The following is a 23,281-nucleotide window of genomic DNA, read 5'->3' as shown; positions in this document are numbered from 1 at the left end:
GCCATGGTGAGGCCGACCTCACCATGCACTGGGTTCGCCCAGTGATGGTGAGGTCGGCCTCACCTTGGCTGGGCGAGGTCGGCTTAGTAGCGGTGGGCGAGGCTCGCCCTTGCTAGTGGTCGGTAGGGGCGAGCTTCACTAGAGGCCGGCGAGGTCGACCTCGCCGGCCCATGCCTCTAGCCGGTCGCCGGACCGGCCGGAGGGAAGAAGGCATCGAAAGAAAGAAATATTAAAAAATTCAAAAAAATATTTCAAAATTGCCACGTCAGCGTTGGCTGGACGGCGGGCAGCCACGTCAGCGCTGACCGGCCAAAATTGACCCAATAGACTCAATTGACAAGAAGTAAAAAGGTTTAGGACTGAATTAGTAAAAGTGCAATATGTTTCGGACTTTTTAGACAATTTTTCCCAGGAATTTTGAACTCCGAAGAAGAAAAGGCGGACAATGGCAGAAGGGAAGGGAATGGCGAGGCATGTGTTCCTTGCCAAGTTCAAAGACTGAACCCCACCTGCCCTGATCAACCAAATCATCAAGAACTACCCCAATCGCGTCAACCACATCGAACCCTTGAAATCTTGGCACATGTAATTCTTCTGTCTGTCTAATCTCTGTGTTGTTTTTACCCCCTTTCCTTTGTGATCATATAAATGTCTTGGTGATCTGTCATGGAATGTTCCTTAGCAGTTTGCTGAGATGCCTGATCTTGGGTTGTCATCTCTCTTGTGAAACTAGGGGAACGAACTTGGTCATCAAGAATTTGGACGAAGGCTTCACGCACGTCTTCGACTTAACGTTGACAGCGCCGAGGGATTAGCAGAGTTCATGGATGATCCTGTTCATGCTGAATTCTCGAACCAGTACCGTCCCTATCTGGATAAATTCATCGTGATCGACTACGAGCCGACTCCTTTCCGTGCCTGAATTGACATCGCATCGCAAGCTCCGCCGGTGTCGTGTTCAAACAATAAGTCTGTTATGTATGACAGAACTGAAGTTCGAGTCTGCCGTTAACTTGGGTAAGGATATGGTTCAGACTCGAGAGACTTGTCTTTGCAAATTACAAGTCAGGAATAGTGCAGCATCTAAATACAGATTCATGAAGGCAGCCCTGGTCTGTCCATTCATTGGGGTTTTGTGTCTCTTGATTTTTCTTTAGGTTGACATGGAGTTCTTAGTAATGTTCATGCCTTCGGTCAGATCACTCGTAAATCTTACCACATCTGTGTAAATAGACATTACCATCCCCGAAAAAAGGCATAACATTCGAGAGAAGAATAGGACATCTATTGTAACAACTTGTTGTAATGGTAAAGCCTTTTTCATTAGGCGTCAATTCTCTTATCTGTCTTGGATTTCATATCGTCTATATGAGGCTTGTATGCCAGTAGATAAGTTTCGGACGACCTCAAAGTACATGACCCGTCTTAAAGCCACGTGGGTGTGGATGAGCCGCGATCAGAGCCGACACTGTCATGCTAGCAATGGACCTGCATGTTAAAACTTCTTTAATGTGATAAACTTTTGAATTGGTATGAACCGGATTAAAATAGAACTCTCAAACGACTCAAAAAATTCAGTCATATGAACTCACCTTTACGATTATAAGGAGGGTAAAAGAGAGCCTTTCTTAAAAAAAAAAAACAATGAAATAAAAAATACATTTTTGTTTATGCTAAAAGAAAATATCATGGGGGTTAGGGGGATCAACAAATCCAAGGGGGTACTGTGTAACAAATCGAAAATTTTTTGGGTAAAAGTATAATACCCAAAACTTGGGTGAAGTTTGTGTAATTTCTCCAAACAACTATAAATGAAGGGATGCTGTAGCGGGGACAAGTAATTTTGAACTCCGAAGTTAGGAAGCTGAAAACAATGGAGGAAGCGAAGGGGTTGGTGAAGCATGTGCTGCTCGCCAAGTTCAAGGACGAGACCCCACCTGACCAAATCGAGCAACTCATCAAGGGTTACGCCAATCTCGTCAACCTCATCGAACCCATGAAATCTTTCCACTGGTATTCTTCTCTATCTGTCTGATCTCTGTGTCTCTTTTTGTCTCTCTATTGTTTTTTTTGGGCTTTTTCCCGTTGTTCTCCCTCCTTTTGATGCTTGTTTGAACCCAGTTTTTGTAATTGGTTTTTCTGCGATCTTGGAAATTTTCTTTAGGTGCACGTTATAGATATTTGAAACCTCATCGTGGAGTTGAAATTTTGTTTGTTGTTGCTGTTTCTGTTGTTGTTGACGTCAAATCAAAGAGGGCAAGTGGGTTGTGGTTGGCTTTTTCGGTCTGATTAATGGATAATTGGGTTTGCTGAGATTGAGTTTATCAGAAGAGAAATCGGTGTAATGTTGCCTGACATTGGTGTTTTAAATCCTAGAGAATTTGTCTTCAAAGATTGTTCTTTGTTTGGTTACTTCATTGCATCCGCATATTGGAGTGTCCATTGTCCTTCTCTGGATTGGAGTTGTTCTGAGCTTCCAATTCAATCTTCCAACTGAAATAGGACCCTGAAAAGTGAAAAGAACTCTTTGATACAGAGGTTCTTTGGAGAAATAGATTAGCGAAGATTGACCGGTAATAAGAGAACACGGGTTTTTAAGCTGTAGGACTCGGAGTTTAGTAGATTACATTGTCGTGATCTCGATAGATCTATCCTTCAATAGTGAGGATCCAAAGCATTTTGGAGTATTCATCCTCTTATCTCTGGATCAGAGTTTGTTCTGAGCTTACATTTGATTCTTGCAACCAAATTAGAATGCAGTAGAAACACCTTCAATCGAAGAAGCCTTTCTGTCGGGCTAGATTCACAACATTCAACTAGTAGTGAAAGGACATTGGCTATTCTCTTTATGCCGTAGTGATTCAAGATTTTTGATCAATAGAAGTTGGGTGCGCTAGAGTTCTCATATTTATGTCTTGGCGATCTGTCATGGAATGTTCCTTAAGAGCTTGTTCAGATGCCTGATTTCGGGTCATCATTTCTCATGTGAAATTAGGGGAAAGGATGTGAGCATCGAGAACTTGCACCAAGGCTTCACGCACGTCTTTGAGTCAACGTTTGAGAGCACCGAGGGAATAGCAGAGTACATTGGTCATCCTGCCCACGTCGACCCGCGAACCTGTTCCTTCCCTGTCTGGAGAAAGTAGCCGTGATCGACTACAAGCCGACCATTGTCCGTACCTGAGTTGACATCGCATTGCAAGCTCTGCTAGCATTGCGATCGAATAATAATTTTGTTATGTATGACAGAACTGAAGTTGGAATGTGCCATTATGTTGGGCAAGGTGATTGATATGGTTCAAACTTGAGAGACTCGGTTTGCAAATTACAAGGCAAAATATAATGCTGTATCGCCGTGTGGAATATGCTTTATCTAAATTCAGATTTTATGAGGACAAACCTGGTCTGTCCATTCATTGCAGTTTTTCTTTAGGTTGTCATGGAGTTTTTAGTAATGTTTATGCCTTTGGTTAGATCACTGGCAAATCTTACTGAATTTTGTAAGAACAGACAATAATATGCGGCAAAAAGCAGAAGGTTTGATAGAAGAATCACTATGACAGGAAAAGCCTTTCATTGGGGTCAATTGTCGTTTATGTCTTGAATCTGACGTCGTCTATGTATGGGATGCTACGCCGGTAGATAAGTCTCATGCAATCTCAAAATACATGACCCGTCCTAGAGCCGGGCGGGAGTGGGTGACCCATGATTAGAGTCAACGATCTGATTATGGTAACAGCTGGTGCAAGAGGAACAATCTGATTTCTGATCCGCGAAGGACGGGCATTGATCCTTAGTTAAAATGACACTTATAATAGCACACATGCTTCATTTAATATGGATCTTCCAACAAAACTTCAATACTTCAAGCCGAATCTGATACAAGTCTAGGTTTATTTTTGGCCAACCACCGATACAAGTCCAGTTGAGAACTAATCCCGGGAAACTTTTCTACTATTCGTTGGCCAAAAAAGGGATCTTTTTTCATGCTGGTAAATTACTTAAGGGATCTTATAAATATTGTCCACGTTAGTACCGGCCGTCCCACATGGCACTGCTGGCGTCCGCGTCAGCGATTTCCAGCCAAAATTGGCCAAAAGGGCTACATTGGTAAATTGTCAAAAAGTTCATGACTAAATTGATCAAATTGAAAGGTTTAGAACTGAATTAGCACAAATGCAATAGGTTCAGGACTTTTTTGGTAATTTTTCCGATATAAGTACGGCTCTATTTACTTTGCGAAAAAACTGAAAAATTTGGAAAACATTTTCCATAAAATGACAACATAATTAGTGAATGGAAAACGTTTGCATTATCGACAACAATTTATGTCTATACATTTTCATGCACAATGAAAATATTTTTCGTTTATTCATTTTTGTAAGCGATATAAGCAATTTATGTCTATACATTTTCGTTTATTCATTATTAGGAAAATATTTTCCAATCATTCAATTTCAGCGAAAAAAACAGAGCCTTCGATAAAGATTGAAAATTCCCAAGGGATCATAAGCTATATAAACATGTCATTTCTTTCCACATTCAACTATTGATAGAATCATACAAGGTGATCAGCATTCCAACCAAGAGGAACATCATTCATGGCCTTCTCCGTCTACAAGTTTGCAGGCCCCTCCTTTGCTGACGGTGCTGCGCCGGGTTCCGGAGCACCACTGTCCCCTACGTCGAAGTTACGACGGTTTGTCGATTGGGGGTACCGGACGAGGCCCGCTTGATATTCAACCGATCTAAGGGCGGCATTGTCGACACGCTCTTCCTCTGTCCGGTCTAAAGCGGGAGGCAAGTGAGCCGAGACCGGAGCAGACAAGTACATCAGAGACCTTCGGTAATGTGACCCTCTTTTTGTCCAATTAGGACTGCCTACAAAGTCCTGATTCAATCGCACCCAGAAATTGCCATTATGATCAAGAAAATAAGAAGTGTTGGTAAGTCTCGACTCTTACGTAAAGAGCTGTGTAACCGCAGCTCGAAACAAGATGCTTGTGAAGTTTAAAATAATGTAAATCTGTAACTGATTGTCCAACGTTATCAGTCAAAAGGGACAGATTCTTAGGGCCCGGTAGATACGATCCGTTTACATGACACGAATACGATAGAAAATGAAATATTGAGTGAAAATCGGAATACAACTCAATACGATACGCTTAGATGTTAATGCAGATTGACATGAATTAATATGCTTTCGTAGCATGTCAATTATTTAGCATCTGAAATCGAAATTAAGATGTTTTAGATTGATATGAATTAACACAAATTACAGACAAGATCAATCACACGCCAATACGAATCATTAGCCCCACTCAAGTTGCCTTTAACTTTAAAGGCTATTAAAAGGATTACGTTTAAACAATCGCATGATGTGATTTTCCATTTTTTGAATTCTTTTTCTTTTTTCTTAGCGAGTATTCTGAAGTAATTTGTTAAGCATGCTGAATGAGGAATGCTGCAATTTTCACCAGTGATTATACAAATCACGAAAAAAGCAAAATGACATACCGTAAACTGTAAGCTTTTCTTAATTGCTTGTTAACCAAGTTCCTTGAGGGCACTCATTAGCAAGTTCTTTCTTTCTTATGAGCCCTCGAGGCACTAATCAGTTTCCAAAGTAACGATTACGCATATAAATCAGTAAATGAAATCAGTAAAGTTTTTTTTTTTTTGGTAAAGTAAGATGTATTTATACTTTTAACGCACCAAGTACAAAGAAAGGACGTCGTACTCAAAACCTCGTACCCTAGGGAACAAGGATGGTGTTCTCACGGTACAAGGTGTACGATTGAGAAAAGAAAAAAGCCGCGAGGGCGGAACAAGGAGGCCGAACACTCCGGCGAAAGCCAGCTATACAACTGCTAAGCAAATACTAGGAATCAAAAATAGAGGCAGAGATACCCCAGTTTGCTTGAACTCTTTGGTTGCGGGGACTATCTTCGACGGGTTTAAAGGATAAACCTCTATCTCTCGTCACCTTAATAAGATGGTTGCGGATGGCCGGTATAAAAAGTGGTTTGCTCCTAAAAAGGATATCATTTCTTACCGTCCAAATAATGTGGCATAAGGCGCTTAGGGAGAAGCGAGCAATGCGTTGGTGGAAGCTATGGCCACCAATGACCCGTATAGCCCATCGGAGGTTGTTAAGCCACGGTTTATTGCGCCAGGAAAGATTGCATTTGGAAGCCCAAAAGCTAGCAAGGGAGCTCGTGATATTACAGCCGAAAAAGAGGTGATCGGTGGAATCCGGTCTGTAGCGGCAAAAAGCACAGGACCTTTCGTCGATCCTATGGTGCCTCAATAAATATTCCTGCGTAGGAAGCCTATTCAGAGTAGTGATCCATAACAGAAACCCGTATCTGGGGGCGATGGAAGGATCCCAGATGAATGAACTCCATTTAACTTTCTGGCCCTTGATCCTTATGGATTCCCACGCCTTGGCAGAAGAAAAGTCGCCGGAGGGATGTCCCTGCCAAGAGATACTATCGCTAACTCCCGGTTGAAGAGAACCGGTGGCGCCCGGGAGCGAAGTGTGTCTAGGACCGAAGACCGGGGCCAATCGGATGAGAAAAAATCACTAACGTAGAGCTTCGCGGAATCCCGGAGTTGTAAATATACCTGTCTGTGAATAATTTGTAAAGAGGACCCCTAGGGTGCCAATTATCAAACCAAAAGGAGGTGATAACTCCGTTACCAATGTGCCAACAGAAATGAAGTTGGAATTCATGACGGAGGTCTAAAATTTTTTTCCAAGCCCAAGAACATACCGTTGGTTTGGGCGCAATCCAGAAATTCTTGTTCTTCAAGAAATTGGAGTGAATCCATTTACACCACAAAGATTCTTTATCAGTGAAGAGAATCCATATGTGCTTGAGTAGGGCTACCCGATTGCATTCAAGGAGTCTACAAATTCCCAGTCCTCCCTCATCCTTAGGAACGCAGACTACATTCCAGGACACTTTCGCGCCCCCTGGCCCCAGATCCGGGCCTTTCCATAAAAATTGCCTAAGAATCAATTCAATTCTGGATAGAACAGATCGAGGCAGTGGGAAAACAAAATCAGTAAAGTTTTCTTAATTAGTTACCTAACAAGTGTCTCAAAGCACTTGTTATCAAATTTCTTTTACTAAAACATGCTTTCGCTGCTTCCCTCAAGATGCTACTTATCAAAAGGACATTTATTATAGCATGCAGGCAAGATTACCTCTTCATAATCCTAATTACTATCCATTAATGTATATTTAACATGGGTCTCTCAACACAGAATATAGATCATTCAAACAAAACTCTGGCCAAATAATAATTTTGACTACTGTAGATTTGGTTTGGATTTGGTTCGTGCAATAATTTTTTTACTGGGTTATAATTCCGTTTAATGAATCGTGTCTTGTAGAGAAATATTTAGATTTTTAGATGTTATTCATGGCCCTAGGACTTGGCCCAGCATTGATACAACTCTTGTTGAGAACTAATTCAGAGCAAGCAAACGATTTGAAATAGCTAAGATGATGCTGCAAGTACGCTTCAAGTCATTGTTCTTGACACCGATTGAAGCTCGACCTGCTTCTTCTTTGAACTCCAAGGCAGTTCGGCACCGCTTGACTTGAGCCGCAGCACCTGAAGCTTGAGTTCTCAGGTTAACATAATCCCCCGAAGCGACGAACTTGTCCGCGTCCCTCAGAGCGGAGACGGCCGTGCCGTAAGCGGCCAAACACGCGGCAAACGCCTCCCTCAGCTGCGGGTCGCCGGTGTCGTTGATCCTCGCGTGGATTGCGATCTGCGTCTCGCTTGCACTGGCTTGAGCTAGGTCCAGAGAGAACAGCGCAAGGCTCCTGAGGAGAGCTGCGCCCTTTGTTGGCGGGTCATATGCTAGAATCTGCATGCAAAAGACACGGTCTTGGGTCTTAGAACAAATTTCCTTGACCATTCTGTCCGAGTCCTTCATTTCTAGAATTGCAGATGATGAGAAATTGATGGATAAAAGCACGAGCATGAAGCAAGAAAGAAAGGAGGATATGATGTGAGCAGAACCCATTTTTTTCCTCTCTCTCTATGATGCTATACTTGTTCTCCCTCTGATTGTTAAGGAGACGATGTGCAAGAGCCTTTATATAGAGCAAATAGAGTTTTCCATGGCTAGCAGGCATTTAAATAAACTCCAAAATTCAAAACAAATTAAATTGAATTCTTCTCCTACCGAAAGGTTGAGAGACGTTTCCTCTTGGTGAGTGATACACGTGGTTACTTTGGATGGGAGCACTCATGTGACCACACTAGGATTAGTCGAGTGCTCGGCTCAACTTGATAATAAGAGCCCTAACCGAAAAGTGCGCCATGGCTTCTTTTAAGAGTGGAATGCGATCAAAATGCTAATCTTACATGTTGAGTTCATGGTAAAACCGGGCATCCGATGTAACTATACTGGCTACTGAGTGTCCGTTGCTCTTATTCCGGTGATCGGAGATTGTCTATGGATGTGGCGCCATTTCCCCACGTAGGTTCATTTCGGAAAATTTAGATTCTTCGCAGCTGGTCTCTCTGCTATAATGCCTTACCATGTTTATCTTAGTCCGGTCCCCAGTTATTTAATTCTCTGTGCTTACTAATCAGATTATTGTACCATTTCAAACTAATGATTGAAGTTTAACGAAGAACCAAAGCCTGGCCCCCGCTCGGCAGGATCAATAATTTAGCAGAAACAATTGAATTCGCAGTGTTATGAAACAGAGAATGCAATAGCTAGCTGCTTCCTGAATCCTGAATACAAAAATCCCACCACCAAGTATCAGACCAACTATTACCTAAAGTCCCACTTCGGCACGGGCACCCCTTGAATCCGGCAAAAGGAAGAAACCCCTCCTTGATTCCGAGCTCTATCACAGCTGATAAGTTACTCAGTGCACTACTACAATGACCTACACCCACAACATCCCACGCAATACTTGACATCCAGCTATTAAATTCATCCCCATGCACGACAGCGACTTCAGGTATTCATGTATTGGCCAATCCTTCACTAAGCTGCATCGCGTAAAAGCAAAATTTGGAACCAATGACCTGAAAGAAGATGAATGGCTACCAGAAAACGCCAAAATCAAAATTCATGGCTCTGCCACTGAAGGCTCTGCCTCAGTCACAGGAGGCACATTCATTGTCTCAGCAACCAAAGGCAGATCCCCAGCCGGCTCAACGCCTGAAAATGTATCCGGTGGCATAACCGGAGGTGCAAGTGAAGTTTCCGACACAGGAGGGGCACCGAGGCCTGAAGCATCCGGTTCTTTCTGATCAAATTTGGAAACACGAGGCCTCCTGTTTCTTTCATAGCTGCGGCTGCGACTCCGGCTCCTGCTCCGGCTAGGGCTCTGGCTATAGCTACGGCTCCGGCCCCTCGACCAACTCCGGCTTCGGCTGCGACTCCTGCTCCTGCTCCAGCTCCTACTGCGACCGCGGCTCTGGCTTCTGCTGCGGCTTCTGCTGCGGCTCCGGCTGCCCCACGTTCGAACCATATCTGGGCTACGACTGTAACTTCTACCTCTACCCATATCTGGAAGGTCTCTTCTATTACCAAACCGCCCCCGTCCACGCCCACGTGCATAGCCACCACGTCCCTCCATATCAAACCGATCATTTAGGCCACGGTCATTCCTATCCCAACCAACCTGACCACTGCCTGGCGGTCCACCAAATCCTCGGGGTCCTCTTCCACGCCTGGGAAAGAATTCGCCTCTTCCACCACGGTTTCCGAAGCCATCCCGGCCTCCTCCACGTCCCCCAAACCCACCATCTCTTATTCCACCCCGACCACCAAAGTTCCCGTCCCTCATACCACCACGGCCACCAAAGTTGCCACCACCCATACCACCGTGGCCACCAAAATCACCACCACTCATCGCACCACGACCTCCTGAATCCCAACGTCCACCACCACCAGAATCAAAACGGCTGCCCCTTCCACGATCTTTGCCAAAACCAGACCCACCCCGAGAAGCCACCTCTCTCACCTCAGGGGGAACTTGCTGGTCTGCCCCCTCTAGGACTTTTATCAAATCAGCTGCATATTTCCAGTCCTGCTCAGAGAAGAAAGTATACGACACTCCAGTTGCACCAGCCCTCCCAGTTCTCCCTATTCGGTGGACATAATCCTCAATCCCGGTAGGGAAATCGTAATTGATCACTACCCTGAGACACCAACAAATGCAAATTCAGGGATACGAGTACTTCAAACAGACCTTGTTGCTTACTAGTTCAGAAAGGTAAACAAAGAAGTAACCTGATATCTTTTATGTCAAGGCCCCGGGCAGCAACATCAGTGGCAACTAATATAGGGCTCTTTCCACTCCGAAACTGATTTAGAGCCCAGTCTCTCTCGCCTTGAGACTTGTCTCCATGGATAGCAACAGCTCCAAAATTACGTCCAATGCTGCGCGCAAGCTGATCACACAACCTCTTCGTAGAACAAAAAACAATTACCTTAGAACCCCGTTCTTGGGAACGAAGGATCTGCTCCAGACGCTGCTGTTTTTCCATTTGAGGTACCACTTCAACATGCTGCACAGCAGAAAAGAATTCTTTGAGCAGAATCTCAGAAAGATTATCAGGCCATGAAGTAAAGGAAGCAAGATTGAATCCAATAGCAGAGTTGAACTAATGAGTAGATAAGAGTACAAGATTAGCCCCCAACCTTGTCAAACCTAGAATTTCATTATCAGAAAGAGCTTCATCTCATAAAATCCAAATGAAAGGACCGCACCCTTTTGTAATATGAATCCAATAGAAACGTGATCAAAACAAAGATCATATCTCATAGAAAATTGTTAATCAAAGAAAGGTAACCAGGTCAAGTTTTTAAACTTAACCCATACCTTTTTTTGTAATATAATCATGCACGACTTACGTAAGCACATTAAATCTATCCAGCTTTACCTTACAATCAAAAGAGCGTGAAAAAATTTGGCATATCGTGCGCAATTGCTTACCCTGGCACATTTTACATCCCACTAAACACAATAACTAGCTGAGTATCTGAACACTTACAGGAGAAGGCTAGTTCTTTATCCTTAAAAGTCGAGATAAAATCTATATCAGGGTCACATTGTCCACAAATTAAATTTTAAGGTTGCATCGAAACGGTTCCTCCCCCGGTTGGAGAAGGTCCTTGTGGTCGACTTCAAGCCGACCGCCGTTCACACTTAAAACTGAATCGAATTGCACTATGTTCTGCGGGTGTCATGCTTAAAAAAAATTTGTACTGTATCCGAGTAGAAGCTTAAATTACGTTGTACTATTACGTTGGTTAATGCGATCGATATGGTTTGGAGACTTGTATTTGCAAAATATTCGTATTTTTTGTGTGCAATATGGCAAATTGTATGTTTCAATGGACAGTTTTTATGACATAGTTGTGGTATCACATTTGACTTTGTAAATTTGTCACATGTGTACCGATTTGGAGTTTTACGTGATCAAAAAATAGTTTGGGGTAAATTTATAACAGGGGTGCCTGTTTAGGATTTTTCGTGGCATTAACCCATTTTAATTTGTTTGTTTCAAGTCCTTATTATAAGATATTGTGAGACCACTGCTAATTGTTCTAAAAACTTAAAATGTTAGATGAAGGCGTGATTTAATATTTAATTATTCTAACATTCCTCCTCACACTTGATCTGGTCTTTTTGCCCAGCAATGAGGCCTGTAAAGATTTGAACTCAGGACTTCCAGCTTAAATTTTGTGGGATCAGTGCCAACTCTTTTAGAACCCCTCATCATCACTAATGAAACTTTTTCATATTATCCTCCGATTAAAATTGGACCTATTTGTTTCTCTAATAAATTCATTTCTCATCGAATCTTTTTAGCCCTACTACTATTCAAATTTCACTAAATAACCAGCCTTGATCTTTTTTGGCACTTAAGTGTGATTCTTTTATTTTGCATGCTTTTGTATCTTGGTGACGCCCTAGATTTAATTCAGCTAAGGTATTGTCCACTTTATCGCATCCTATACTGAGCTTCACAATTTTGTACTTAGGCGTAAAGGTGGACACTTTTCCAATAGGTCACCCATCCTGATAGTGCTTCACTTGAGCATATTTAACTTTGGAGTTACAAAGCTAAGTGTTATCGTTACGTCAAAAGGTGCTTCCATGAGTTAATTTCGGTTTTCACATATATATCTCAATATCGCTATCTCCATATTCGATATACAATTCGGTTCATTTCTGCCTCCTTCACCATCCTAAAAGTCTGCCGGGAGCCACTATTTGTCCATGCCCTCGTGCCTCGTGGTAGGGGTGATCGGTTCCAGGGTGGGTAGGGTCCAGACCTGGAACCTGAACCTACCCTGTTACAACCGGTTCCCAGTTTTTGGAACCTGGAACCTACCCTGTTTTCCCTAGACCTTGTTTTGGAACCTACCCTGTTTTTCCGGTCCGGTTCCAGGGTCTACCCGATAACCTTTTTTTTTTTTTTTTTTTTTTTTTTTTTTTTTTTCTGGTTTCAGAAATTTGGAGCAAAATAAACAATCCACAAGCACCTTCTTCCTAAACACCAAAATCCCAACCCATCCCCTCGGAAACTTCTCGAAGTAAAAGAGCGGCTTTGATGAAGGACACGACAGGCAGTGACAATAGATCTAAAGATCCATGTTGTCCCTCTCCAATCCTGCAAATCATCCTCACCAGCCAGGCTATTCAAACACAAGGCCTGGTTAATCAAAGAAGGGGCATGGTCTAAGGTCAACTCAACTGCTTTTTTGGCAAAGGGAAAGATGGGAACATCAGCCACCGTTGCCGATTCACTCCGAGAACAGAACCAGAGCACAAGATTTCAAGTGGCGGCAAATAATCCAAGGTCTGGGGTCACTGAAACTCGGACTTAGGCAAGGGGAGAGTATCGAAATACAATATGCGACGTGCACAGAACGTTCAATTCCCTTCCCTTTTCGAGTTCTTTCACGACACTTCCTCGTCACAAGCGATTCGATCGTTCTCGTCTCTTTTTTCCACATCGATTCGCTGTCACACAGAAATCGCGCGCTCTAAAAACAACAGTAGTAGTGGGAGCGGGATCGAGGGGGGAACCGTGAGCTGACCTTCGCGGCGGCGTAAGGGTTGGACGAGCTGGGTTGCGGCGATTGAGGTGGCGAGCAGCCGCAGCGACGAGCGGCGACGAGTCGGGTTGCGGCGACTGAGGCGGCGACGAGGGGCGACAAGCTGGGTTCCGGCGACGAGCGGCAACGAGCGGCGTTACGGCGACTCAGGCAGCGAGCAGCTGTGGCGATGAGTTGGGTTGCGGCGAGCAGCCGCGGCGACGAGATGCGGCGAGCAGCCGCGACGAGCTGGGTTGTAGCGACGAGCAGCCGCGGCGAGCAGTGGCAGCGACGAGTTCTCGCGAGCAGACTGAGAAGGGCCAGAAGAAAGGGGACTCGTAAACTGGAAGAGGAGGGAGCGACTGAGAGTAACAAATGCTAGGGTTTTTTTACAGTAACTTAAAACCGGTTCTAAAACCGGTCCGGGTGGGTTTTCACTTAGACCCGGGAACCGGACCGGTTCTAATCGGTTCCGAAAAAATAGAACCGTTTCCCGGACCGGTTCAAACAGGAACCGGTTCCCGGACCTGTTTTTCGGGTGGGCCGGTCCGGTTCCCGGGTAAACCCGGTCCGGTTGCACACCCCTACCTCTCGGCGATCACTCCATGCTCTTGTTGAACTGGGTCGTCACAATTTTCAACTGACATGCAAGCTGAATTAGTGTTTTTCTCAAAACTTGTCAAAGATTAAGTCATAAAGCTACGTTACATAGATTCGCGTCACCAGTGAAATATGTTTATAAGTAAAATGAACAGAAATCTAGCGTATGGGAGCATATTCTCAGATAATTGAAAGGGGAAAACCTAGCGTACTTAGCTTGACTAATCCGCTTTAACCGTTGAAAAGATATATAGAGTAATTTAAGCTAAAAGGGGAAAACCAAGCCTATGGGAGCGTAGTCTCAGATGATTGAAATGAAGTGCTTACCTTGAGCTGATCTGCTTTAAATGCTAGAAAGGAAAAATTGTCCAAAAAGTCCTAAATCTATTATACTTTTGTTAATTTAGTTCTAAACCTTTTAAGTTTGCCAATTCAGTTCTAAACCTTTTCATTTTTTGCCAATTGAGTCCATCCGATCAATTTTGGTTGGCTGGCGGTGATGTGCTAACGTGGCAATTTTTAAATATTTTTTTTGAATTTTTTAATATATTTTTCTGCCCTTCTTCCCTCTGGCCGGTCCGACGAATGGCCAGAGGCGTAGGCTGGTGAGGTTGACCTCTAGTGAAGCTCGCTCCTGCAGCCACCGGTGAGGGCGAGCCTCGCTTGCCACTGCTTGGGTAAGATAGAGGCCGACCTTGCCGTTGTTGGGTGAGGTGGAACCCAGCAACGGTGAGGTTGGCCTCACCTAGCCATGGCGAGGACGACGGCGAGGTGAAACCTAGTGACCGCGAGGTCGGCCTTGCCATGGCTGGTCGAGGCTCGTCCTTGCCAGATCTGGACGAGGTCGAGCCTCGCCCAACCAAGGCGAGGCTGGCTAGCGCCGTCGCAAGTCGGCCTCACCTTGGCTGGGTGAGGTCGAGCCTCAACCATCCATGGCGAGGCCGACCTCACCGTCGCTGAATTTCACCTCGCCCAGCGACAGTGAGGCCGGCTAGCGCCGTCGCAAGTCGGCCTCGCCTTGGTTGGGCGAGGCTCGACCTCCCCTAGCCATGGTGAGGCCGACCTCACCATGCACTGGGTTCGCCCAGTGATGGTGAGGTCGGCCTCACCTTGGCTGGGCGAGGTCGGCTTAGTAGCGGTGGGCGAGGCTCGCCCTTGCTAGTGGTCGGTAGGGGCGAGCTTCACTAGAGGCCGGCGAGGTCGACCTCGCCGGCCCATGCCTCTAGCCGGTCGCCGGACCGGCCAGAGGGAAGAAGGCATCAGAAAGAAAGAAATATTAAAAAATTCAAAAAAAATATTTCAAAATTGCCACGTCAGCGTTGGCTGGACGGCGGGCAGCCACGTCAGCGCTGACCGGCCAAAATTGACCCAATAGACTCAATTGACAAGAAGTAAAAAGGTTTAGGACTGAATTAGTAAAAGTGCAATATGTTTCGGACTTTTTAGACAATTTTTCCCAGGAATTTTGAACTCCGAAGAAGAAAAGGCGGACAATGGCAGAAGGGAAGGGAATGGCGAGGCATGTGTTCCTTGCCAAGTTCAAAGACTGAACCCCACCTGCCCTGATCAACCAAATCATCAAGAACTACCCCAATCGCGTCAACCACATCGAACCCTTGAAATCTTGGCACATGTAATTCTTCTGTCTGTCTAATCTCTGTGTTGTTTTTACCCCCTTTCCTTTGTGATCATATAAATGTCTTGGTGATCTGTCATGGAATGTTCCTTAGCAGTTTGCTGAGATGCCTGATCTTGGGTTGTCATCTCTCTTGTGAAACTAGGGGAACGAACTTGGTCATCAAGAATTTGGACGAAGGCTTCACGCACGTCTTCGACTTAACGTTGACAGCGCCGAGGGATTAGCAGAGTTCATGGATGATCCTGTTCATGCTGAATTCTCGAACCAGTACCGTCCCTATCTGGATAAATTCATCGTGATCGACTACGAGCCGACTCCTTTCCGTGCCTGAATTGACATCGCATCGCAAGCTCCGCCGGTGTCGTGTTCAAACAATAAGTCTGTTATGTATGACAGAACTGAAGTTCGAGTCTGCCGTTAACTTGGGTAAGGATATGGTTCAGACTCGAGAGACTTGTCTTTGCAAATTACAAGTCAGGAATAGTGCAGCATCTAAATACAGATTCATGAAGGCAGCCCTGGTCTGTCCATTCATTGGGGTTTTGTGTCTCTTGATTTTTCTTTAGGTTGACATGGAGTTCTTAGTAATGTTCATGCCTTCGGTCAGATCACTCGTAAATCTTACCACATCTGTGTAAATAGACATTACCATCCCCGAAAAAAGGCATAACATTCGAGAGAAGAATAGGACATCTATTGTAACAACTTGTTGTAATGGTAAAGCCTTTTTCATTAGGCGTCAATTCTCTTATCTGTCTTGGATTTCATATCGTCTATATGAGGCTTGTATGCCAGTAGATAAGTTTCGGACGACCTCAAAGTACATGACCCGTCTTAAAGCCACGTGGGTGTGGATGAGCCGCGATCAGAGCCGACACTGTCATGCTAGCAATGGACCTGCATGTTAAAACTTCTTTAATGTGATAAACTTTTGAATTGGTATGAACCGGATTAAAATAGAACTCTCAAACGACTCAAAAAATTCAGTCATATGAACTCACCTTTACGATTATAAGGAGGGTAAAAGAGAGCCTTTCTTAAAAAAAAAAACAATGAAATAAAAAATACATTTTTGTTTATGCTAAAAGAAAATATCATGGGGGTTAGGGGGATCAACAAATCCAAGGGGGTACTGTGTAACAAATCGAAAATTTTTTGGGTAAAAGTATAATACCCAAAACTTGGGTGAAGTTTGTGTAATTTCTCCAAACAACTATAAATGAAGGGATGCTGTAGCGGGGACAAGTAATTTTGAACTCCGAAGTTAGGAAGCTGAAAACAATGGAGGAAGCGAAGGGGTTGGTGAAGCATGTGCTGCTCGCCAAGTTCAAGGACGAGACCCCACCTGACCAAATCGAGCAACTCATCAAGGGTTACGCCAATCTCGTCAACCTCATCGAACCCATGAAATCTTTCCACTGGTATTCTTCTCTATCTGTCTGATCTCTGTGTCTCTTTTTGTCTCTCTATTTTTTTTTTTGGGCTTTTTCCCGTTGTTCTCCCTCCTTTTGATGCTTGTTTGAACCCAGTTTTTGTAATTGGTTTTTCTGCGATCTTGGAAATTTTCTTTAGGTGCACGTTATAGATATTTGAAACCTCATCGTGGAGTTGAAATTTTGTTTGTTGTTGCTGTTTCTGTTGTTGTTGACGTCAAATCAAAGAGGGCAAGTGGGTTGTGGTTGGCTTTTTCGGTCTGATTAATGGATAATTGGGTTTGCTGAGATTGAGTTTATCAGAAGAGAAATCGGTGTAATGTTGCCTGACATTGGTGTTTTAAATCCTAGAGAATTTGTCTTCAAAGATTGTTCTTTGTTTGGTTACTTCATTGCATCCGCATATTGGAGTGTCCATTGTCCTTCTCTGGATTGGAGTTGTTCTGAGCTTCCAATTCAATCTTCCAACTGAAATAGGACCCTGAAAAGTGAAAAGAACTCTTTGATACAGAGGTTCTTTGGAGAAATAGATTAGCGAAGATTGACCGGTAATAAGAGAACACGGGTTTTTAAGCTGTAGGACTCGGAGTTTAGTAGATTACATTGTCGTGATCTCGATAGATCTATCCTTCAATAGTGAGGATCCAAAGCATTTTGGAGTATTCATCCTCTTATCTCTGGATCAGAGTTTGTTCTGAGCTTACATTTGATTCTTGCAACCAAATTAGAATGCAGTAGAAACACCTTCAATCGAAGAAGCCTTTCTGTCGGGCTAGATTCACAACATTCAACTAGTAGTGAAAGGACATTGGCTATTCTCTTTATGCCGTAGTGATTCAAGATTTTTGATCAATAGAAGTTGGGTGCGCTAGAGTTCTCATATTTATGTCTTGGCGATCTGTCATGGAATGTTCCTTAAGAGCTTGTTCAGATGCCTGATTTCGGGTCATCATTTCTCATGTGAAATTAGGGGAAAGGATGTGAGCATCGAGAACTTGCACCAAGGCTTCACGCACGTCTTTGAGTCAACGTTTGAGAGCACCGAGGGAATAGCAGAGTACATTGGTCATCCTGCCCACGTCGAATTCGCGAACCTGTTCCTTCCCTGTCTGGAGAAAGTAGCCGTGATCGACTACAAGCCGACCATTGTCCGTACCTGAGTTGACATCGCATTGCAAGCTCTGCTAGCATTGCGATCGAATAATAATTTTGTTATGTATGACAGAACTGAAGTTGGAATGTGCCATTATGTTGGGCAAGGTGATTGATATGGTTCAAACTTGAGAGACTCGGTTTGCAAATTACAAGGCAAAATATAATGCTGTATCGCCGTGTGGAATATGCTTTATCTAAATTCAGATTTTATGAGGACAAACCTGGTCTGTCCATTCATTGCAGTTTTTCTTTAGGTTGTCATGGAGTTTTTAGTAATGTTTATGCCTTTGGTTAGATCACTGGCAAATCTTACTGAATTTTGTAAGAACAGACAATAATATGCGGCAAAAAGCAGAAGGTTTGATAGAAGAATCACTATGACAGGAAAAGCCTTTCATTGGGGTCAATTGTCGTTTATGTCTTGAATCTGACGTCGTCTATGTATGGGATGCTACGCCGGTAGATAAGTCTCATGCAATCTCAAAATACATGACCCGTCCTAGAGCCGGGCGGGAGTGGGTGACCCATGATTAGAGTCAACGATCTGATTATGGTAACAGCTGGTGCAAGAGGAACAATCTGATTTCTGATCCGCGAAGGACGGGCATTGATCCTTAGTTAAAATGACACTTATAATAGCACACATGCTTCATTTAATATGGATCTTCCAACAAAACTTCAATACTTCAAGCCGAATCTGATACAAGTCTAGGTTTATTTTTGGCCAACCACCGATACAAGTCCAGTTGAGAACTAATCCCGGGAAACTTTTCTACTATTCGTTGGCCAAAAAAGGGATCTTTTTCATGCTGGTAAATTACTTAAGGGATCTTATAAATATTGTCCACGTTAGTACCGGCCGTCCCACATGGCACTGCTGGCGTCCGCGTCAGCGATTTCCAGCCAAAATTGGCCAAAAGGGCTACATTGGTAAATTGTCAAAAAGTTCATGACTAAATTGATCAAATTGAAAGGTTTAGAACTGAATTAGCACAAATGCAATAGGTTCAGGACTTTTTTGGTAATTTTTCCGATATAAGTACGGCTCTATTTACTTTGCGAAAAAACTGAAAAATTTGGAAAACATTTTCCATAAAATGACAACATAATTAGTGAATGGAAAACGTTTGCATTATCGACAACAATTTATGTCTATACATTTTCATGCACAATGAAAATATTTTTCGTTTATTCATTTTTGTAAGCGATATAAGCAATTTATGTCTATACATTTTCGTTTATTCATTATTAGGAAAATATTTTCCAATCATTCAATTTCAGCGAAAAAAACAGAGCCTTCGATAAAGATTGAAAATTCCCAAGGGATCATAAGCTATATAAACATGTCATTTCTTTCCACATTCAACTATTGATAGAATCATACAAGGTGATCAGCATTCCAACCAAGAGGAACATCATTCATGGCCTTCTCCGTCTACAAGTTTGCAGGCCCCTCCTTTGCTGACGGTGCTGCGCCGGGTTCCGGAGCACCACTGTCCCCTACGTCGAAGTTACGACGGTTTGTCGATTGGGGGTACCGGACGAGGCCCGCTTGATATTCAACCGATCTAAGGGCGGCATTGTCGACACGCTCTTCCTCTGTCCGGTCTAAAGCGGGAGGCAAGTGAGCCGAGACCGGAGCAGACAAGTACATCAGAGACCTTCGGTAATGTGACCCTCTTTTTGTCCAATTAGGACTGCCTACAAAGTCCTGATTCAATCGCACCCAGAAATTGCCATTATGATCAAGAAAATAAGAAGTGTTGGTAAGTCTCGACTCTTACGTAAAGAGCTGTGTAACCGCAGCTCGAAACAAGATGCTTGTGAAGTTTAAAATAATGTAAATCTGTAACTGATTGTCCAACGTTATCAGTCAAAAGGGACAGATTCTTAGGGCCCGGTAGATACGATCCGTTTACATGACACGAATACGATAGAAAATGAAATATTGAGTGAAAATCGGAATACAACTCAATACGATACGCTTAGATGTTAATGCAGATTGACATGAATTAATATGCTTTCGTAGCATGTCAATTATTTAGCATCTGAAATCGAAATTAAGATGTTTTAGATTGATATGAATTAACACAAATTACAGACAAGATCAATCACACGCCAATACGAATCATTAGCCCCACTCAAGTTGCCTTTAACTTTAAAGGCTATTAAAAGGATTACGTTTAAACAATCGCATGATGTGATTTTCCATTTTTTGAATTCTTTTTCTTTTTTCTTAGCGAGTATTCTGAAGTAATTTGTTAAGCATGCTGAATGAGGAATGCTGCAATTTTCACCAGTGATTATACAAATCACGAAAAAAGCAAAATGACATACCGTAAACTGTAAGCTTTTCTTAATTGCTTGTTAACCAAGTTCCTTGAGGGCACTCATTAGCAAGTTCTTTCTTTCTTATGAGCCCTCGAGGCACTAATCAGTTTCCAAAGTAACGATTACGCATATAAATCAGTAAATGAAATCAGTAAAGTTTTTTTTTTTTGGTAAAGTAAGATGTATTTATACTTTTAACGCACCAAGTACAAAGAAAGGACGTCGTACTCAAAACCTCGTACCCTAGGGAACAAGGATGGTGTTCTCACGGTACAAGGTGTACGATTGAGAAAAGAAAAAAGCCGCGAGGGCGGAACAAGGAGGCCGAACACTCCGGCGAAAGCCAGCTATACAACTGCTAAGCAAATACTAGGAATCAAAAATAGAGGCAGAGATACCCCAGTTTGCTTGAACTCTTTGGTTGCGGGGACTATCTTCGACGGGTTTAAAGGATAAACCTCTATCTCTCGTCACCTTAATAAGATGGTTGCGGATGGCCGGTATAAAAAGTGGTTTGCTCCTAAAAAGGATATCATTTCTTACCGTCCAAATAATGTGGCATAAGGCGCTTAGGGAGAAGCGAGCAATGCGTTGGTGGAAGCTATGGCCACCAATGACCCGTATAGCCCATCGGAGGTTGTTAAGCCACGGTTTATTGCGCCAGGAAAGATTGCATTTGGAAGCCCAAAAGCTAGCAAGGGAGCTCGTGATATTACAGCCGAAAAAGAGGTGATCGGTGGAATCCGGTCTGCGGCGGCAAAAAGCACAGGACCTTTCGTCGATCCTATGGTGCCTCAATAAATATTCCTGCGTAGGAAGCCTATTCAGAGTAGTGATCCATAACAGAAACCCGTATCTGGGGGCGATGGAAGGATCCCAGATGAATGAACTCCATTTAACTTTCTGGCCCTTGATCCTTATGGATTCCCACGCCTTGGCAGAAGAAAAGTCGCCGGAGGGATGTCCCTGCCAAGAGATACTATCGCTAACTCCCGGTTGAAGAGAACCAGTAGGCAGCCAGGAGCGAAGTGTGTCTAGGACCGAAGACTGGGGCCAATCGGATGAGAAAAAATCACTAACGTAGAGCTTCGCGGAATCCCGGAGTTGTAAATATACCTGTCTGTGAATAATTTGTAAAGAGGACCCCTAGGGTGCCAATTATCAAACCAAAAGGAGGTGATAACTCCGTTACCAATGTGCCAACAGAAATGAAGTTGGAATTCATGACGGAGGTCTAAAATTTTTTTCCAAGCCCAAGAACATACCGTTGGTTTGGGCGCAATCCAGAAATTCTTGTTCTTCAAGAAATTGGAGTGAATCCATTTACACCACAAAGATTCTTTATCAGTGAAGAGAATCCATATGTGCTTGAGTAGGGCTACCCGATTGCATTCAAGGAGTCTACAAATTCCCAGTCCTCCCTCATCCTTAGGAACGCAGACTACATTCCAGGACACTTTCGCGCCCCCTGGCCCCAGATCCGGGCCTTTCCATAAAAATTGCCTAAGAATCAATTCAATTCTGGATAGAACAGATCGAGGCAGTGGGAAAACAAAATCAGTAAAGTTTTCTTAATTAGTTACCTAACAAGTGTCTCAAAGCACTTGTTATCAAATTTCTTTTACTAAAACATGCTTTCGCTGCTTCCCTCAAGATGCTACTTATCAAAAGGACATTTATTATAGCATGCAGGCAAGATTACCTCTTCATAATCCTAATTACTATCCATTAATGTATATTTAACATGGGTCTCTCAACACAGAATATAGATCATTCAAACAAAACTCTGGCCAAATAATAATTTTGACTACTGTAGATTTGGTTTGGATTTGGTTCGTGCAATAATTTTTTTACTGGGTTATAATTCCGTTTAATGAATCGTGTCTTGTAGAGAAATATTTAGATTTTTAGATGTTATTCATGGCCCTAGGACTTGGCCCAGCATTGATACAACTCTTGTTGAGAACTAATTCAGAGCAAGCAAACGATTTGAAATAGCTAAGATGATGCTGCAAGTACGCTTCAAGTCATTGTTCTTGACACCGATTGAAGCTCGACCTGCTTCTTCTTTGAACTCCAAGGCAGTTCGGCACCGCTTGACTTGAGCCGCAGCACCTGAAGCTTGAGTTCTCAGGTTAACATAATCCCCCGAAGCGACGAACTTGTCCGCGTCCCTCAGAGCGGAGACGGCCGTGCCGTAAGCGGCCAAACACGCGGCAAACGCCTCCCTCAGCTGCGGGTCGCCGGTGTCGTTGATCCTCGCGTGGATTGCGATCTGCGTCTCGCTTGCACTGGCTTGAGCTAGGTCCAGAGAGAACAGCGCAAGGCTCCTGAGGAGAGCTGCGCCCTTTGTTGGCGGGTCATATGCTAGAATCTGCATGCAAAAGACACGGTCTTGGGTCTTAGAACAAATTTCCTTGACCATTCTGTCCGAGTCCTTCATTTCTAGAATTGCAGATGATGAGAAATTGATGGATAAAAGCACGAGCATGAAGCAAGAAAGAAAGGAGGATATGATGTGAGCAGAACCCATTTTTTTCCTCTCTCTCTATGATGCTATACTTGTTCTCCCTCTGATTGTTAAGGAGACGATGTGCAAGAGCCTTTATATAGAGCAAATAGAGTTTTCCATGGCTAGCAGGCATTTAAATAAACTCCAAAATTCAAAACAAATTAAATTGAATTCTTCTCCTACCGAAAGGTTGAGAGACGTTTCCTCTTGGTGAGTGATACACGTGGTTACTTTGGATGGGAGCACTCATGTGACCACACTAGGATTAGTCGAGTGCTCGGCTCAACTTGATAATAAGAGCCCTAACCGAAAAGTGCGCCATGGCTTCTTTTAAGAGTGGAATGCGATCAAAATGCTAATCTTACATGTTGAGTTCATGGTAAAACCGGGCATCCGATGTAACTATACTGGCTACTGAGTGTCCGTTGCTCTTATTCCGGTGATCGGAGATTGTCTATGGATGTGGCGCCATTTCCCCACGTAGGTTCATTTCGGAAAATTTAGATTCTTCGCAG

The 23,281-nt window shown here is 43.5% G+C and overlaps 4 protein-coding genes, 1 long non-coding RNA gene and 1 pseudogene across 5 annotated transcripts; 3 read left to right on the top strand and 3 right to left on the bottom strand.

Moving 5' to 3' along the window:
• The first annotated feature begins 415 nt into the window (after positions 1 to 415).
• Positions 416 to 1,334, top strand: LOC130137799 (uncharacterized). Its single transcript, XR_008816241.1, has 2 exons — positions 416 to 585; positions 734 to 1,334. It is a non-coding gene; the product is annotated as an uncharacterized LOC130137799 (long non-coding RNA).
• A 488-nt stretch (positions 1,335 to 1,822) lies between these two features.
• LOC130137749 (stress-response A/B barrel domain-containing protein HS1-like) lies at positions 1,823 to 3,308 on the top strand (annotated as a pseudogene).
• A 4,169-nt stretch (positions 3,309 to 7,477) lies between these two features.
• LOC115664048 (pectinesterase inhibitor-like) lies at positions 7,478 to 7,954 on the bottom strand. Its single transcript, XM_030585995.1, has one exon. The coding sequence runs from the start codon at positions 7,952 to 7,954 to the stop codon at positions 7,478 to 7,480; it is 477 nt and encodes a 158-aa protein (XP_030441855.1).
• Positions 7,955 to 8,725: 771 nt separating this feature from the next.
• On the bottom strand, positions 8,726 to 13,743 carry LOC115664049 (DEAD-box ATP-dependent RNA helicase 40-like). Its single transcript, XM_030585996.2, has 4 exons — positions 13,685 to 13,743; positions 13,100 to 13,439; positions 10,280 to 10,653; positions 8,726 to 10,188 (listed from the first exon to the last, which is right to left on the bottom strand). The coding sequence occupies exons 1-4, from the start codon at positions 13,741 to 13,743 to the stop codon at positions 9,111 to 9,113; spliced, it is 1,851 nt and encodes a 616-aa protein (XP_030441856.2). The 3' UTR covers positions 8,726 to 9,110.
• Positions 13,744 to 16,568: 2,825 nt separating this feature from the next.
• LOC115664050 (stress-response A/B barrel domain-containing protein HS1-like) lies at positions 16,569 to 18,143 on the top strand. The gene is made up of 2 exons (XM_030585997.2): positions 16,569 to 16,756; positions 17,739 to 18,143. Exons 1-2 carry the CDS (start codon positions 16,617 to 16,619, stop codon positions 17,926 to 17,928), a joined length of 330 nt encoding a protein of 109 aa, XP_030441857.1. The 5' UTR covers positions 16,569 to 16,616; the 3' UTR covers positions 17,929 to 18,143.
• Positions 18,144 to 22,139: 3,996 nt separating this feature from the next.
• On the bottom strand, positions 22,140 to 22,910 carry LOC130137747 (pectinesterase inhibitor-like). Its single transcript, XM_056309769.1, has one exon. It carries the CDS (start codon positions 22,785 to 22,787, stop codon positions 22,221 to 22,223), a length of 567 nt encoding a protein of 188 aa, XP_056165744.1. The 5' UTR covers positions 22,788 to 22,910; the 3' UTR covers positions 22,140 to 22,220.
• Between the last annotated feature and the right edge of the window lie 371 nt (positions 22,911 to 23,281).

Source organism: Syzygium oleosum, unplaced genomic scaffold (genome assembly GCF_021117445.2).
Source record: "Syzygium oleosum isolate NSW1041296 unplaced genomic scaffold, Sole_v2.1 Sole_v2.03, whole genome shotgun sequence".
In the NCBI taxonomy this organism is placed as follows: Eukaryota; Viridiplantae; Streptophyta; class Magnoliopsida; order Myrtales; family Myrtaceae; genus Syzygium; species Syzygium oleosum.
This window is presented reverse-complemented; position numbering and strand designations above follow the sequence as displayed.

Excerpts from the sequence above, each read along its gene's own strand:
- LOC115664048 (XM_030585995.1), bottom strand. The coding sequence starts at position 7,954 with ATGAAGGACTCGGACAGAATGGTCAAGGAAATTTGTTCTAAGACCCAA.
- LOC115664049 (XM_030585996.2), bottom strand. The coding sequence starts at position 13,743 with ATGTCAGTTGAAAATTGTGACGACCCAGTTCAACAAGAGCATGGAGTG. Across the intron at positions 13,440-13,684 it reads CATGGAGTGATCGCCGAGAG|TTTACGAGTCCCCTTTCTTC; the intron begins GTAGGGGTGTGC and ends CTCCTCTTCCAG. Across the intron at positions 10,654-13,099 it reads ACCCTTACGCCGCCGCGAAG|TTCAACTCTGCTATTGGATT; the intron begins GTCAGCTCACGG and ends TCTACTCATTAG.
- LOC115664050 (XM_030585997.2), top strand. The coding sequence starts at position 16,617 with ATGGAGGAAGCGAAGGGGTTGGTGAAGCATGTGCTGCTCGCCAAGTTC. Across the intron at positions 16,757-17,738 it reads CCCATGAAATCTTTCCACTG|GGGAAAGGATGTGAGCATCG; the intron begins GTATTCTTCTCT and ends ATGTGAAATTAG.
- LOC130137747 (XM_056309769.1), bottom strand. The coding sequence starts at position 22,787 with ATGGGTTCTGCTCACATCATATCCTCCTTTCTTTCTTGCTTCATGCTC.